The 17,114-nt window shown below is 44.2% G+C and overlaps 1 protein-coding gene across 1 annotated transcript; it reads left to right on the top strand.

The window, feature by feature from the left end:
- Nucleotides 1-238: 238 nt before the first annotated feature.
- LOC310755313 (sulfhydryl oxidase 1-like) lies at nucleotides 239-16,530 on the top strand. Its single transcript, XM_083597915.1, has 13 exons — nucleotides 239-741; nucleotides 2,311-2,411; nucleotides 3,698-3,746; nucleotides 4,737-4,842; nucleotides 5,331-5,412; nucleotides 6,314-6,459; nucleotides 7,377-7,511; nucleotides 8,312-8,441; nucleotides 10,998-11,120; nucleotides 12,403-12,547; nucleotides 13,411-13,566; nucleotides 14,970-15,879; nucleotides 16,050-16,530. Exons 1-12 carry the CDS (start codon nucleotides 477-479, stop codon nucleotides 15,125-15,127), a joined length of 1,596 nt encoding a protein of 531 aa, XP_083454041.1. The 5' UTR covers nucleotides 239-476; the 3' UTR covers nucleotides 15,128-15,879; nucleotides 16,050-16,530.
- The last annotated feature ends 584 nt before the right edge of the window (nucleotides 16,531-17,114 follow it).

The raw sequence follows: 17,114 nt of genomic DNA, 5'->3' as shown, positions 1-17,114 counted from the left end.
GCATAGCCAGGATTTTTGTTGGGGAGGGGGGAGGCCTTTTGTTAGGGGGGGCAGAACTCAGTTTGCTATGTATTTTTATTGATGGGGGAGCAGCTGTCCCTCCCTGCCCCCCCCAGCTATGTCCATGCTTCTTGCCCTTTGTCTCCAATAAGGTAATAGAACAACTTTACTTAGTTTCTCCTCCTCTCCCTCCCTTTAAGCGGGAAGCGGCGTCGCGCCGAGTTTGCTTTCGACGCCCTGGGCAAACAACGTCGGGGACACTGGCACAGAAGACCTCCAATTCCGGGACTGGATGGAGTCGCAGAGGGTCCCGCCCCATCGTGCGCCCTCCAAAGTCTGGAGGGTGGGCATGATGGAGGGGGGGTCTGGGGGCGGGCCTGCTGGATTCCATTAAAAGCCCCTCGCTCTCCCCCGCTGCACACCCAGCAGTGTGCGCGCCTCTCTCCCTCCCAACGCTCCAGATCTTGCTGCTCGTCATGCCGAGGCGTCTCCCCCGAGTCGGGCCAGGGCTGCCTGCTTGCCTGGTCCTCCTGGCCGCCGCCTGCCTCTTCTCCCCGCCGTCGCAGGCCTGCGGCGTCTCTCGCTACGGGCCCCACGACCCCTTGGTGGAGCTGCAGCCGGACACGCTGCAAAGCCTCTTCTTTTCTCGCAGCGCCTGGGTTGTCCAGTTTTACGCGCGCTGGTCCGCTGCCTCCGCCGCCTTCGCCCCCACGTGGCGAGCGCTCGCCCAGGATATTAAGGGTAGGACAAGCCGGGTTAATTGTGCTGCCGGGACACCTGTCTCTCACACACACCCTTCACCGTCAGATTTGGCGTTGGTGGCTGGGGAATGTGACGGAAGGACCCTCTGTGCATGCTCAGAGATTTTCTTGCTCTTGAACAGTCGCATTGCGCGAGGCTGCCCCTCCAACTTATTTAGAGAAAGCCCATGCTCAGAGAGAGCGGCTACTGCTGCATCTTAAGGGACAGGAGCCCGTGCATTCCCCCTTCTCTCCTCAACCCTCGAGACACCAGCCAGCTCTCTGCCTTTAGTTTAAGCTCCCTAACGCTCCCATGGTATTTCCCGCTTGAACCACCCTTTCTCTTGCTTCTTCCATTTGAGTAGGTGGTCTCTGAATGCCAGCAGACAGTGGCCATGCCCACTTTGACAACCCCCTGCCCCATAGAACATGGGTCGGTGAGGCCCTTGAGGCAAAAAAGGTTAGATACCCCAGCTAATGGGGCGCGGGTGGCACTGTGGGTTAAACCACAGAGCCTAAGACTTGCTGATCAGAAGGTCGGCGGTTCGAATCCCCGCAACAGGGTGAGCTCCCGTTGCTCAGTCCCTGCTCCTGCCAACCTAGCAGTTCGAAAGCACGTCAAAGTGCAAGTAGATAAATAGGTACCGCTCTGGCGGGAAGGTAAACGGCGTTTCCGTGCACTGCTTTGGTTCGCCAGAAGCGGCTTAGACATGCTGGCCACATGACCCGGAAGCTGTACACCAGCTCCCTCGGCCAATAAAGCGAGATGAGCGCCACGACCCCAGAGTCGGCCACGACTGGACCTAATGGTCAGGGGTCCCTTTACCTTTACCTTTACCCCAGCTAATGCCTCTTATTTTGCACTGTACATCACCTTGTAAGGCATTGGAGACAACTCCTAGGGGCCGAGGGGTCTTTGCCACCCCAAATAAAATATTTGAGGGTGCTACACCCCCAAGTTGATGGTCATTCAAATGGTATGTGTGCACCATGTCTTAGGTTTGATACGCAGAGTGGGGCTTATCTCACCTCCCATTTTTAATTCAAATTGGCAGCACCCTTGATGTAGATGTCAGCCTTCATCTCTGCAAGTGCATGCACCCCTTCTTTACTCGTCCTGTCTCCAAGGCCTTCTTTTTTAGGGGAAGAACTGTAGCTCAGCAGCTGAGGCCTTGGCATGCAGAAGGGCCTAGTTCAATCCCCAGAAACTCCAGGTATCAAGGGAGAGACCCCAGTCTGAAATCCTGGACAGCTGCTACCAGTCTGAGTAGGCGATACTGAGCTAGGTGGCCCAACGGTCTGACTGAGTAGAAGGCAGATTCTTATGTTTCTATGTTCTTTCTCTTTCACATTCCACCCTCTGGCCCTTTCATCCCCTTGTTCTTTGGAACACTCACTCTTTCCAATCTTCTTTTTTTGACTGTTGTGTGTGTGTGTGCTGTTGACACATTTATGTTTAAAAGCTGATACGTTCATTGAGTGCTCTTAACTTTGCGTTCTATGATAGATTAAGCAGCCATCCCCTATTAAATCTTTTCCCCATCCCATATGGCTTTATCTGCCTTTTCAGACTGGAGACCTACTTTGAAGCTGGGCGTGATAGATTGTGGCAAGATGTGCAACGAGAAAATGTGTTCAGACTTTGAAGTCACCGCATACCCAACTGTGAAGGTAATGATAATGTGAAAATTTGGATGACGTAGTTTGATGAGATCCACCTGATTTTTGTTTTGTTTTGAGGGTGGGCAGGCATTCTTCTGTTTTAAATGTAGTATAAAGGTAAAGGGACCCCTGACCATTAGGTCCAGTCGTGGCCGTCTCTGAGGTTGCGGCGCTCATCTTGCTTTATTGGCCGAGGGAGCCGGTGTACAGCTTCCGGGTCATGTGGCCAGCATGACTAAGCCGCTTCTGGCGAACCAGAGCAGTGCACGGAAATGCTGTTTACCTTCCCGCCGGAGCGGTACCTATTTATCTACTTGCACTTTGACATCCTTTTGAACTGCTAGGTTGGCAGGAGCAGGGACCGAGCAACAGGAGCTCACCCCATTGCGGAGATTCGAACTGCCAATCTTCCCATCAGCAAGCCCTAGGCTCTTTGGTTTAATCCACAGTGCCACCCATGTCCCTAAATGTAGTTTACAACACCATAATCACAACTCCAGTGTTACTGTACTGGCTTCCTCCTTTTTCATATCTCTGTATTTCCTTCAAAAGCTGTTGAAATCTTTATATGAGCAATAGTCTTAAATTGTAACAAAAGTTAATCACTTTGTGATTTTCATAATGTTAGCTCTGTTTCAGCCTATGGTGAAGTTCTGCCAACACTGTAAGGATGCCTTTTGATTGATTTTCTTTTTCCCCCGTAACATTTTACAAAATGCAGATGTATTCATTTATACATCCACACCTTCCTGGGTCATTCATTTATTGCAGATAACCTTCTGCTGCACTCTGAAGACCAGAGGTCTAACTTATTTACTGGCAGCAGTAGCACCGGGTCCCACTGTCCCTATGCTTGCCATATGAAAGAGAGAACAGGTAGCAGTTGATCAAGGAGAAAGTGGTGTCACTGCTCTTCTTGGGTTCCTAGGGTCCTTGACACTACCATTCCCTGACCCTGGCCCTGTACATTCCTTATGGATGCGCAGCATTCACAACTGCTATGTACGTATTGCAATATGCAGCAATAACAAATAAAAAGCAATATAAGGAAAGAAGAGAGGAAGAAGATGAGGCCGCCAGAGCAATCCAGTCAATCACCACCAGAAGAATCCAGCAGCACCAAAATGTCCAAAAATGACTTCATCCTCCTTGCCAGATCTTCTAAACAGATGGGTGCAATCCCCAACTTGCAACCTTGTGCTTAGGCAGTATGGTGCCTACCCTACGTACTGTAGCAGACTTGGAACATATGATGCCCAAAGCAAAACCTAACTCTCTGGTTTGTTTCCTTCCAGTTTTTAAAGCCATCCTCTACATATGCTGGCGATGGCATAAAGCTTGAAGGTATGTATCCTGAAATTGATTCTAAACCTCACATAATTATTTATTTGAATCTAGAGCTCTCACTGCTGAGGTGAGGGTCAGAGGTTAATTTGCTAGGCTGCGACTAGCTGGAGGGAGAACTGAGCTTCTTGCTCCCTCCTCCTCATTCTCCACCCAGATGAAACAGATGGTCATATGGAAGCCTTATAGAGCCATAGCTGTCCATGGTGGAGGGTGGTTATCAGTGCAAATGGCTAGGACAGACACAATCTCTCTGGCCTTACCCAGTTTTTCTCTTTTTGTGATGTTTCACATTTAGTGAGCAATTAAAAGAATAGCCTGACACTCTTCTGACAATCAGCAGCTTGGAGTTCACACTCTTGTATGGGAATATATTAGCAAATTGGAAATTCACACACGCTGCACAAATATTTAAATATGTTAAGATGAGTCACGGGAATATATGTTCTGGTCCTGAAGGCAAGATGTAACTTGACTTCCTGATACGTGTTTTAGAACCAAAATAGGCACACACTGCCTACAACCCAATACCCATAAAGAAGGTAAGGTCAGAGTGGTTTCCAGACTATATTTTAGGGATGGTTTGGTTTTTTTAAAAAATCCAGCACTATTTTTCTCAGAGTTTCTGTTCCAAAGTATGGCTGTGTACTCAAGCTTTTGGAAATTCTTAGTGTTCAGCTTGGGATTTTTAAAGATGCTGCTGTGCAGCTTTGTTTTTTTACTTGGTGTGAATAGTGATTTTATTGTTTAATGGGTTTGTTTAAAAATGTTCCTTGCCCTGAGATTTTGAGATGAAGATTAGGATATAAATATTTATAAATAAAGTTTAAAGGCCAAAGGGAAGCTCACATTCAAAATGTGTGAGAAATTGGATCTGGCTTGCAAGCAGCCTTTGCTGGCACATGGCATCTGTTTGTGAGTGGTGTTTGGGTTGGAGAATGCACAATGACTGTCCTCAGAGTTATGACCAGCCTTTCCCTCCCCTCATAGAAATTAAGGATGACCCTCAGAGCCTGAGGGAAGACATAATCACCTTTGCAGAGAGTCATCTAGCTAGTTGGTGGTCCCCTGACGCCCCACTGTTGGCTCCACTCAGGTAACTATTTTAGGCATCTTTAAATCCATTTCTTCACAAAATATGTTAAGAAGTCAGGTATTTATTGTCATCAGTCCCATGCTATGGAATACTCTTCCAGCAGAAATTGGGCAAGCATATTTACTATTGACTTTCAGGCTTGGCAGATCTTTTATGCAGACAGTTGTTTACATTTCTTGATTAGCCAATCATTGGTGATGTGTTATGTTTTATTGAATATTTGGTACATTGCCTTGATATTTTACACAGGTTGGCAGTATATAAATGCCTTTATACATAAATTTAAAAAACACATTTTAATTTTCTAATCTCCCACAGTGTCACATGTCAATATGCCAAATCCAGTTACGTCAAGGGATCAGTGCGTGATTTATGCCCATGAATAACTGTTGAGCTATTGGGAGGACCAGTATTTGCATGAAAAGAATGTTCATGTGGGACTTTCTCCAAATTTTGTTTAACATGCTATTCTCTTTGTTATTTTACAGTACAACAGAATTTGTTGACTCCATTCAGGGAAGGAAGGTGGCCCTGATATTCGAGGGGGAGGACTCCTTTTTGGGCAGAGAGGTGAATTTTAATTGGTTGATTAAAAACAGGGTTGGATAGAGCAGATCTAGATCTGTGTGATTCACAGTAGATCAGCAAAGTTTTTGGACTCTGGGTAGTTCAACAATATCAGCAACAAGATGACCCCAAATTATACTGCTGGATGAAGAAAGATTAGGGTAACTGGGAATGAATTATGGAATTATGACCATGAGGTTTTTTAAGTTCTGATACTCAAAATAAAAGAATTATGAGTCCAAAATTTATCTCCAGTTGGTGGATCTCAAGGGTTTTGTGAAAAACAAAGTAAACCCCCTTTTGCCTGAAGTCTGTGTACCCTGGATACAAGCCTGATACTAGGCTTGTAAATATGTTAGACTTGCATGTTGCATAACTCTGTAAATAAGTCACCAGCTAGAGACAAGCAACTTTTACTCACATTGTAGGATTGTTATAGGACTAAAATGCCTTCAGTTTCAATGAGAAGTTAAGAAACTTGCAGATTTACTTTACAAAGGCCACTTGGGTGGCACGCACACACACAAAAAGGGCAGCTGTAGATTAAGGTTCTTGCCTAAACTTCTACACAGTGTAAGCAGTTAATACTTTTTATAGTTCTGTGTGAGGAAAGGTTAACTGGTCCATCTTGGGCTTTCTCTGGGAGAAAAGGGCATAGACACTGTCTTCTGCTGTTTCTGCCCTTCCACACCCTCAGCTGTTTGTAAAGGAACCATCTGAGGCATGCGCGTTATCCAGAGCAGCACCATCTTCAATGAAGTAGGTACTAAGACTCTGTTGAGGTGCAGCAGAGATGATCTGATCACTTGGTAGACAAGCATTAAGAGGAGGAAAGGGAGACGGTTTGCTTGTGAATCTAAAAGAGCAACTCCATTTGTAATGCAATGTGCACTTCTGATCTTAGGTCATATTGGACATGGCCCAGTATGAAAACATTGTTGTGAGGAGAGTATTGAAGAGCAATGCGGAGCTAGTGGCTAGATGCAAGGTCACCACCTTCCCTTCTGGCTTCCTGTATTCAAGCAAAGGCTCTTGCACACCCATCCCTCTGTGAGTTGCTGCTGGTATCCATAATCAACATACATATATGAGCTGCTTTTGCATAACAGTGTTCGTGGTGCTTGTGTATATGATTTATAAGCTACATTCCTTCAAACCCCCATTGAGCAATTACTTATGTCTTCCTATTACACAGCCTGTGAACTCTGGGAATTGTTGATTTGTGAAGGGAATAGGGGTCTCCAATGACTCTCTGCACCATTCACAAACTACAGCTCCCAGGATTCTTTCGGGGGGAAGCCATGGCAGTTTTAAATGGTATAATACTGTTTTAAATGCATAGTGCAGAAGGGGCCTGTGTGTCTTGAGTTCTAAACTAAAAGAACCTAAATTCCATCATCTGAAGGAATTCAGTGGCCACTAAAGTTCAGCCACTAAAATCAATGATGTGCATCAGGAATTTTTGCAGGGGCAATACATGGTCCATATCATACTGCATATGCTGAATTGCATGTCAAATTGCAACCTGACAGGATCTGCTCTAGCCCTATAATTCTGCACAATTCAGTTTTTAGATAATGGGTGGTATACCTCATTCTGGGAGCAGATTTGGGCTTCCTTAAGACAAAATCCGAAACATTTTTGGCAGTGGTGCTGGAGATGTGTAGCTGTGTGCATAGGTGCATGTTGATGCTACACAATGGAGTGCCCTGCACTGTTTCTCTCTTGCATACCTTGAATGGGGTTGAACAGGTTTTATGGCAGCTGAACTGAAGAGGCTGCATGAAATGGGTTAGAACAAGGATGCCCACATGGTGACCTGCAGTTGCAACTGGAGTCAAACCCCCAACAGCCTCAGCCAGCATGGCCCATGGCGTTGTAGCAAAGGGAGACCTCCTGCATCAGAAGGTCAGAATTGCCTGCCATCTTAGAGTAGAGTCTCCTCTCATATTTTACTTCCTTCACAGGGCAAACAATTCAAGATCCTTCTACACAGACTTCCTGCGGACACTACCTGGGGTCCAGAGAGAAATCATTGGCACTTCTAAGCCACCAATAGCAGAAACAAAGGCTACCCCTGACTCCTGGGAGGTAGCAGACAGGTAAGAAGCAAGAGTCATTTTAGTAGCCTCCCCTTTCTTCTGTTCTCACTGCATTTATGTAACACTGGTCATCCTTGACACTTGGTGAGCATTCAGTAGCTGATCAGGCACAGATTTGGGAGCAGAAGGGAAGAAGGCCTTCTACTGAAGATGACTCTGTTAGTCCCTGAGCAGCAACCTGAGTTGTGGTCCAGGTGGTGCCAAAGTGGGCCCTGATTTGGTTCTTCAGAAGCCAGTTCCTGATTCCTGCAGGGTAGATCAGGAGTGGTATAGATTTCTAGGTAACTTCCAATAGATGGGCAAGGACTTCTGACTCCCAGCAGCAAAACCCAAATGCTCTCTTTACCATAAATGATGCTACGGAAATAGAAAAAAAGCTTAAAGAAACCAGGAACGGATTGTTCTGTGGAAGGGATGTGAACTCCATTCTGCTCTGGTCAGAGGCATACTAGGCTCCCTTGTGTCCTTGGCAAGGAGCTGCATTGGCGCCCCACCCCCTGTCCCTTGCGCCCTTGCCAAAGGAGCCAAGACAGAGTGGAAAGGTGCAATTTTTGCATCTCCCTAGGCCTGTGCCCTTGGCAGGGGCCAACCTAGTCAACCCCTAGGTACGCCTCTGGCTCTGGTGCTCAAAAAACAAAATTCCAGGCCTAAAAGTTCCTTAGGGTGTCTTTTGCACTAGGCTCCAGTTGGTTCATCTCTGGTAAAAACACAGTTGACCCCTGAAGTCTGCCCTTTTGTGATATAGATGATGTGGCTGCTTCAATGATGAGGTTATCTTTCCACCCTCTTATCTGTCACAGGACACAGCTGTGCATGGCTGACCTGGAGTATGCGGTGCTTTGCAGCCTGCACAGAATTGAAGTAAGTTTAGCCAACTTCACTGAAGAGAGGCTCTCTGCATTGAAGCAGTATGTGCATATACTGACCAAGGTAAGTTTTCTACATACAGTATATCCAGGCTTCTCTATTGTTGGTATAGTAGCGACTCTGTTTTTGAACGTTTTGCGAGATCTTTTAATTTTCTTTTGGACTCTCTCATTTTCAAAAGTTCTCTGTGAGCGATTACTTGGTCCTTTGGGGCAGTAAATAAAAACTATGCTTCTCACATTTTATTTTATTTTTAAGCTATGTTTTGAGGAGGAAAACAGTTCCTGAAGTAGGCTGGTGGTGGCTTTTAGACATGGTCAAGTTTAAAACTTAACTGTGTAAGATTGTTCTTTTGCATTCCTGCATAATTTTGGCCTAGCCTTGTGATATTCCCTTAGCTAAAGGCAGATTTGTTTGAGAGGGGAAGTGGCGTTTATGTTTGAAACTCTGCAGTGGACGGTATCAGCAAGCAAACTTTTCCTAGTGTTGCTCTACACACAATTAAAACAAGCCAATTTCCCCGTTTCCTCTCCATCTGTTGTCCCACTCAGTCCATCCCCTGGTCAACCTGTCATTTCTCCAGTTACCTTTCCCTCTCTCTCTCTCTCTCTCTCTCTCTCTCTCTCTCTCTGTCTGTCTTTCTGTCTGCCTGTCAGCAACCACATGCAGAATATAAACATCATAAATCTATCAGAGTTCCATCTCAGACTCAGAGTTTCCTACTTGGAAAAAAATCCAATTTTGAGAGTTTGTACCTGAAGTTGGATGTAAGGCTTTGAAGGAAGACATAGTGTGAATAGTAGAATGGTTCCTGCATACAATCTAGCAGTGGGGTTCTTTCCCCCCCCCCACAAAAAAGTTAATACTAGGAAGAGAATACAAAAGAAGTTTGGGCTAGACTAGAGAACAGTTTCCTACTTGGTATGCTACTTAGACTGTTTGAAATGTGAGTCAGCATTCTAGAGGGAAGGCCTTAAACTACCTCCTCTGAAACAACGTGGTTTGATTAAAGGGAAGAGTTGTTGGGAACTTTAGAAGGGATTGTGAGCCTGTTCCTGGTTGTGGGCTGAGATCACAGAGCTATTGACTGAGTTGCCTGGAAAAAAATCACTAGGCAAAGAAATGGATTGCTGCTCTTCAGAGAAGGCTCCGTGAGCTCCTAATCCATCTTGAGCACGCTGAGCTTGCAAATCTGAGCAAATTAACCTGCAGAGAGAAGGAGAGAGAACAGAGGAAGAATAGCTCAGGTGGAGGTGTCTGTCTGCTGAACTACTGAAGAGAAAGCTGCATCGTGATACTGGAGTGGTTTTAACACTCTGTATGGTATCCCCATGCTGTGATGGCAAGCCATGTTTCAGATTGATTGATCTACTTAGAAGCTTTGAGCATCCAGGCTACTGAGCAACTGCCTGAATTACTGCAGCTGCTCACTTGCAAGAAACAAGCGCCAGAGACACCTGGAGGGAAAGAAAGGGTCCCTACTGCTCTAACGTAATTCTTCTTTGCTTAATGTGATGAATTAAACATATGGTTGATGCTATGCTTCTGGTGTGTGGGTTGCATGGCAAGGTGCCTGATTAAAAAAAAACCAACAGGGTTGGTGAGAATAACCCCTTGCAATGTATGAACCAAGTATTTGGGTAAAGCATGGAAGAAAGGACTGAATCTCTGGTTGTATTGTCTACCTTGCTTTGCCTGAGCAGACAGAGGTGCTCTTGGACCTCGTGTTGGAGATATCCAACTTTTGGTGCCAGGAGAGTCTTAACAGGAGTGAGGAAGGGCCATAGCTTAGCGCTAGAGCATCTGCTTTGCATGCAAAAGGCGCCAGGTTCAATCCCCAGCAACATTTATTTATTTAATTAATAATGGTGGGGGCATGACACTTTCAGCACCATGGACCACTGTATCATCCTGGGTTACCTCAGGTTACCTCAGGTGCCTTGTGTTTCTACCTGGAAGGTAGATTCCAAAAGGTGGTATTGATGGAATAGTTAAATCCAAGGACTTAATCAGCTTTCTGATAATAGCAGCTCAAGACGGCTGATTGCTTAACCTTGGCTCCTTTGTAGCGGGAACAGGATTCCTGGTTCATACAATGTGTCAAGCTGACATTAATTTAAAGTTAAATTGTGCCTTTGATCTCCTAGTACATACACCTACCTGGGTACAAGGGGAGTTTGGGGTTTGGAAAGAAAGAAAGAAAAACTAAGATTCTCAAGTACCTGAACTCTGTGTCCAGCCAAATTCTCCCTTGAGTGCAAGTGCATTGAAACTTCCAATTTGCTCTCTCATGCCCCTCCCCTGTCTGCCCAAGTGGGTTGGTAGAACCCCGAGGGCACATTGTAGGGGCAGGGGGCAAAGAGAGGAAGTCAAATTATGCAGGTTGACATCCTTGCTCTTTGGGGATGACTTGGTGGTGTACAACACAGTACTTTGTTTTTACATAGCCCTGCAGTATGTACACAGCTCAGCGAACAGCCAACAGAGCTTCTCTCTCTCTCTCTCTCTCTCTCTCTCACACACACACACACACACACATCACTTTTCATTCAGTTCCTTCACAGGTAGAAGTTTACTGGGCTCCTCTTATTAATCTTGTTTCCTATTGCTTTGTTTCAGTATTTTCCTGAGCACTCTGCAGTCCACAACTACCTTCACAAACTGGAAGTGTGGCAGGAGTCCAACTTGTCAATAAATATTTCGCGGGATGAATGGATAGAAGCTTTAAAGGCTGCAAAAGAGGTACATGAACTAAACAAGGAGATTCTTTCCAGCCAAGTTGTGTCTATGCCATCTCTTCCCCCAACCCCATTTTCCAGAATTTCTAACTGAGTAGCTTTTAAACGTTTATCTTCAGAGAACTTTCCCCACACCACCATGTGCCAAGAAACTTCTATATCTTTGCTGTGGAATGTCCTCTGCAAGGTACAGGGGTTCTTGGGGGAGTGTTCAATGGCAGCAGAAGCCTGTTTTGGACACATCTCCCATCTCAGCCAGCATAGTCAATCGTTAGGGATGATGGGAGTTGTAGTTGAAGGCACCAAATTGGCTTCACGTTCATGTGTGTCAGGTCCTGACCATCACTGAGACCATCACTGCCTGGACTGAGAGAAACATAGATTGTACCCAAAGAATATCTTCATAGACTTAGCTTATTCTAGTTGAGAAATATGTGGAGAGCTGTTCAATCTTCTTATTTTTTTTAATTCATCTTACTTATAGACACAAACAAAAAGAAAAACCAGAGAAAATTGTTGTGGTGTCAAAATTTAAAGGATGGAAATTATATCCTGTGGGATGTGTGGGAAATTGCAGAGGCTAAAATAATTACACACAAAATTTGATGAATGAGAGAAATAGAGAAACTAGGAGATTTTATCTGAATTAGAATGATATGCATTCTGTGCCCCGCCCCATCACGTCTTCGACAGCTGCAAAAATGTGGAAATGACAAGAAAAAGAACAATAATACAAAATAAGGCAGTGAAAATAGCTACTTTCTCATACCTATTCCTGTAGTTGAATTGTTGCTTTTGGTTGTGTACATAGTCTTTTCCCCTCCCACAGGTTACCTTGTAAATTAAAAAGAAGGAATATAGATACAATTTAGCTACAAATATTATAAATGAGATTTTTCACTTTAAAGAACACACACACACACACACACACACACACACACAGCATTATGCCCACGAACCACAAGTTAAGTGATCAACAGTGGCATTTATAATTTCTTTCCTTTTCGTTTTGATGCTTCAACAAGAACTGCTCAGTCGACATAATATATTGGAAGGCAGAAGAAAGGGCTAATGTTATGCATATTCTTTCACTCTTCTTTCTGTTCTCTTCAGGATATTTTTCTTTTTTGCATCAGATTTCTTGACTCAACAATAAAAGCAAGAAAAAAACAATGTGCCAAGTGACACACACAGAGAGAGAGAGGGGGGGGGGAATATGAGGAGTGATGACAAAGCTCACCCTCCACTATGCTATTACATTAAAAGAGCTTCCTCATGCTTTTCAGGGTCTGAATGCCAGCTTTCCAGAGACTCCAGACTGCGTGGGATGTCAAGGAAACATACCCGGGTTCGAAAGTTATTTATGCTCTCTCCGGATTATCTTCCACCTGCTGGCAGTGCAGGAAGCACTGAAAAGTGATGGGGCAAACCGTAAGCAAAGTTCCTTCTGTTTGGTTTTCCATATTGAAGCTCTAGCTAACCTCCAGGTACTGTTTGAGCTGTGGCAGCAGAGAGTGGCAAACCTGCAGCCTGTAGGGTAGATCAGACTCACAGAACCACTCCTAGTGGCCCACCAACCCTTTACCAAAATTGGGGAAGAGGAAAGCCCTCTTCTTATCTTGAAAAAGGGCCTCTGGTACTGTGCCATTACAACAAGGGGGGAAGGGGATCTGCCAGACACATGGCCTCCCCTCAGCCCTATTATTGCTTACCCAGAGGGGGAGGAAGGAGGTGGCAGAGAGGTCAGTGTGGTGTGGGCACAGCAGAGGGAGCGTCCAATGGGCTTCTGCTGCTGTACTCCTACTGCACCAGGCTCCCATTGCCTTGTCCCTCCAGGTAAGCTCATGGCTGAAGGGAGGCCAGGTGCATGGCTCTGCCTCTTTTCCCTTCAGCCTAACAGAAATATTGTCCAGAATGGCAGGCAGGGAAAAGGTTCTGCAGCCATTTCCCTTGTGCTTCCCTCAGCTACAAAAAATAGTGTTTGGCAGTGTGGTGTGGACAATGCAGAAGTGAATTGATACAGAAATGAAGTACGTAACTGCTGAAGTCAACCATTGCTGTTCAAGAGTAGAGGTGGAAAAGCACTCACCACACATCTTGTTGCTCTTCTTATCTGCAGTGGCTGCAAAGTATTTGTCCTTGAGGAAAGTAAAGAGCCTGTTTCTGAATTCACCTTGCGAGGCCTAAGATGTTTTGTATGTGTGGTCAAGCCAATTTCCTCCACCACCTCCTTACTGAGCTGTGGTTCTCATGGTGACATCCTTGCCCTTTCTCTCTGTTCTGCCTTCCCTTAGCATCATCAGAAGTCTTTCCTGCAGCAAGAGAATTCATGACAAACTTCTATTTTTACTCACCGGCCGCAAAGCGCTTTGCAAGTTTGCCAGCAGAATTCATCACCGAAGTGAAGGACCAAGATGAGGCTATTTTTCAGCTGTGGTCAACCTTTACAGGTACGTCAAGCACCTCTGTTGTTTTCATTTCAGCAGCAGTTGAAGATATACCTCTTGAACTCAGGCTTTGGGGTTTTCTTTTTAGTGACTGTTTACAACATTCCCCTTTGTTTATCTTTTTTAGTTGCCTCCATCTGCCTCTGTTGCTTTGTTTTTAATATAATTACATATTGGACTTACTTAATGACAAAAATTAGTCTCTAGAGGTTGTAGCCAATGTTAATTCTACTCAGAGTAGACCATTGAAATTAATGGACCTAAGTTAATCATGTCCTTGAATAAAGGAGGGAGAAAGTAAAAGAAGGGCAAGATATTGAGTCACAGGTTTTATTGCTGCTGTCAGCATCTGTAGCCTCTGGAGAAACTGAGATCTTGGAAAGATAAACTAGAAAGGAGACGTATAAAGAATTGCTGAAAATATGAACCTACACCAATGCAGCTTTTCATAGAAACATGAACTTTCCATAGTTAAGATGTGTTTAAAGATATTAAATGTTCTTAACAACAGAGTCATCTTGATAATTAATCATTATTGACTCTCTCGGTTTGAAACAGTTACAAAATCTGACTGAAAAATGTGTACGTTTGCAGCAAAAGTCTTTGCCCATGTCTATTCTTCCTGGTTTCCTGTCTTCTCTTATAGCAACTCTTTCAGATTTTCCTTTAAGACTTTATCTCTCCTGTAATTTATTCAGGTACTTTTGCATATCATTGATGTCCTTTATGTTTGCAACAACTTGCTATGTATATATTCTTTAGATAGAAGGGTTATCCAAGAATACCCTACTTAAATTTCTCTCAGAATTTAATAGGTTTAATTTTTGCCTTGTTTTTACAGTATCAAAACCTGACTAGAGTTTTGTACACACTGTACAGAACTGCACTGCAAACCAGTTAAAATCTGAGTGTTGGCAGCTATCATTTTATTTACATCATTCTCTCTCTCTTCAAAATCAAATTTCTTCAAACTTTGTAAACTATGTCTCTGACTTGTGGCCCATCAGATGTGGACTAGAACTTGCATCATCCCTGGCTATTGTCTGTGCACGCCAGGGCTGATGGGAAGTGGAATCCAACAACATGTGGAGGGCCACAGGTTTCCCATCCCTATTTTTTTTAAAAGGAAAGCAAACTCTTTCATTTAAAGAGTGCCACTCATCCACATAGTACAGGGGTGTCCAAACTTTTTTCAAAGAGGGCAAGATTTGATTGAAGTTGTTGTTGTTGTTGAGCTTTTTTTTGGGATTTGACGGAGCAGATTACGCCCCCAGGCCAGACTTTAAACATACCAAACATAGTTTTACAAACAATTCAGTTTCAAGCAGTTTCAACTACAGAAGAATGTCCTTTTGTGCTTTGTGGTGGTAACATATTGAACTTCACTTTTGCTTTACATTGCATAGGTGCTGAAAGCAAGGACGACGAAATTCCCAGGACCCTGTGGCCTCCCCAAGACTTGTGTCCATCATGCAGTGAAATCGCGAATGAGAAAATTATGTGGAAAAAGGCAGCTGTTTTGAACTTCCTCAAGAAATATTTCTCAATGGACAACATTTCCTAGGGCTTCCCAAACCAACTCCTCAATGCTACCTTCAAACCAAAACCACACATAAACAAATTTACTCACACATAAACCATCCAAAGAAACAGGATACATATTGCTTGATTCCCTAAATGATAGAAGGCACTGACTACTGCACTTTTGGACTGCTGCTTTTACCTGAGCAAGGCAGCAAAAATAAGCAGACCTTCACAGAAGATCATCAAGAGCTGCTGAGGCTTTTGAGTTGGTGTGCAGCTACCTTGTGTGGCTGGTGAGCAACTAAACTGCATGCTGCAATATTTGCATAAGCAGTTCAGTAGCCTCAGGTTGTGACCTCCCTGTGTCCATCTAGGACAGACCTTCACAACATGTAAGCATGTGTGTGCTTAGCCTTTGCACATCTATACAAAAGTATAAATTGTCAAGTGAGAAGTTGGCCACTTACTTCCACATGAACCTGCCCAATGGTGAATAAAATATTCTGACGTTAATTGATGGGCATCTCTGTCATCTGAGATCCATTAGGTTCTGGTGATCAAGGAAACAGCCTTTTTAGTTATGCTGACACCACAGGCTAGAGAGAGTTCTTAAATTTTATAGTCTCTCCTTGGGAGCAGTTAGCTGGAAGCATTCTGATCACATATGGAGACATTTTACAGTCCTCCTCCAAGAATCAGACGGCAAAATATAACAACAACAGTAATAGTATTTTTTTTATTTGTATGCTGCCCATCTGACTGGGTTGCTCCAGCCACTCTGGGCGGCTCCCAGTGGCGTAGCGTGGGGGGTGCAGGGGGGGCCAGCCGCACCGGGTGCAACATCTGGGGTTAGGGCAAATCCATGGGTTAGGGGGCGCAAATCCACGGGTTAGGGGGCGCAAATTACTTGCCTTGCCCCGGGTGCTGACAACCCACGCTACGCCACTGGCGGCTCCCAACAGAATATTAAAAACACAATAAAATATCAAACATTAAAACCTTTCTTAAACAAGGCTGCTTTCAGGTGTCTTCTAAAAGTCAGATAGTTGTTTATTTCCTTGGCATCTGATGGAGGGCTATTCTACAGGGTAGGTGCCACTACCAAGAAGGCCCTCTGCCTAGTTTTTGTATATGTAGTTTTTCTATGTATGTTATTGTGGCCAATTTGGGAGCAGGAGCAAAATGGTACTTTTGAAATATTAATTGGACAGAGAACACTGTAACTGGGGAAAAGTTGTTTTTTAAAAGAGTTGCATCCTGTCACTTTCTTGCCTCTGTTAGTTTGTTTTTTTTCCCTCTGAAAAGACCACGACCAGCCCTATAAAAATTAAATATTATTTTACAGACCCACACACCCAACATTTTTTTCTTCCATGGCTATTTTTCTATAACTTACTGAAAAGGCACTTGACAATAGAATTCATTAAAAAGAGCATCAACACATCTGCAGTATCCTTTGTGCTTTTAAATCTGAAACTAGGGTTTTGTATTCACAGCCAACCAATGACCCCTGTCTGCCAAGGGCAGTCAGCATACACTCTCCAATGAATTGTTCAGTTCCCATTATCCAAGGATTCAAGAGGCTTTTGGGGGTGGGGGGTTACAGACTAAAAGAGCTCAAGAAGGATCCTGATAGTTGCTGTAAATAGAAAAAAAATGTGCTTGTGTGAGTGGGATATTGGGAAGCTTCTGCATAGACTCTTGTGATCTGCATAGACTCTTGAGATCTGAAAAGAAGGCATGATGTCAAATATTTGAAAAGTAGACAGACTCTGTGTTCCCCTTTACAAGTAAATCTCAGCATTAGGGGAGCATTGTTAATAAGCAGGAAAGTTCGTATCCTTTGGCACGGGACAAATCAGAAAGACACTCTGCTTGGAGCCAAAAAAGCCTCTTTAATGATGATATTTCTACTACAAGCTCTGGTCAGGATAGTGTAAAAATATTCTGTGCAAAAATACTCACTGCTTCAAGAAAGAATTCCCTCTCCAAATTCTTGTTTCCATAGTAGTGCTGTATTGCATAAT

Source organism: Podarcis filfolensis (genome assembly GCF_964270895.1).
Source record: "Podarcis filfolensis genome assembly, chromosome: 2".
Classification (NCBI taxonomy): domain Eukaryota; kingdom Metazoa; phylum Chordata; class Lepidosauria; order Squamata; family Lacertidae; genus Podarcis; species Podarcis filfolensis.
Note: the sequence above shows the minus strand (reverse complement) of the source record. Positions and strands in the feature narration are given on the sequence as shown.

Excerpts from the sequence above, each read along its gene's own strand:
- LOC310755313 (XM_083597915.1), top strand. The coding sequence starts at position 477 with ATGCCGAGGCGTCTCCCCCGAGTCGGGCCAGGGCTGCCTGCTTGCCTG. Across the intron at positions 2,412-3,697 it reads CCGCATACCCAACTGTGAAG|TTTTTAAAGCCATCCTCTAC; the intron begins GTAATGATAATG and ends GTTTCCTTCCAG. Across the intron at positions 11,121-12,402 it reads CTTTAAAGGCTGCAAAAGAG|GGTCTGAATGCCAGCTTTCC; the intron begins GTACATGAACTA and ends CATGCTTTTCAG.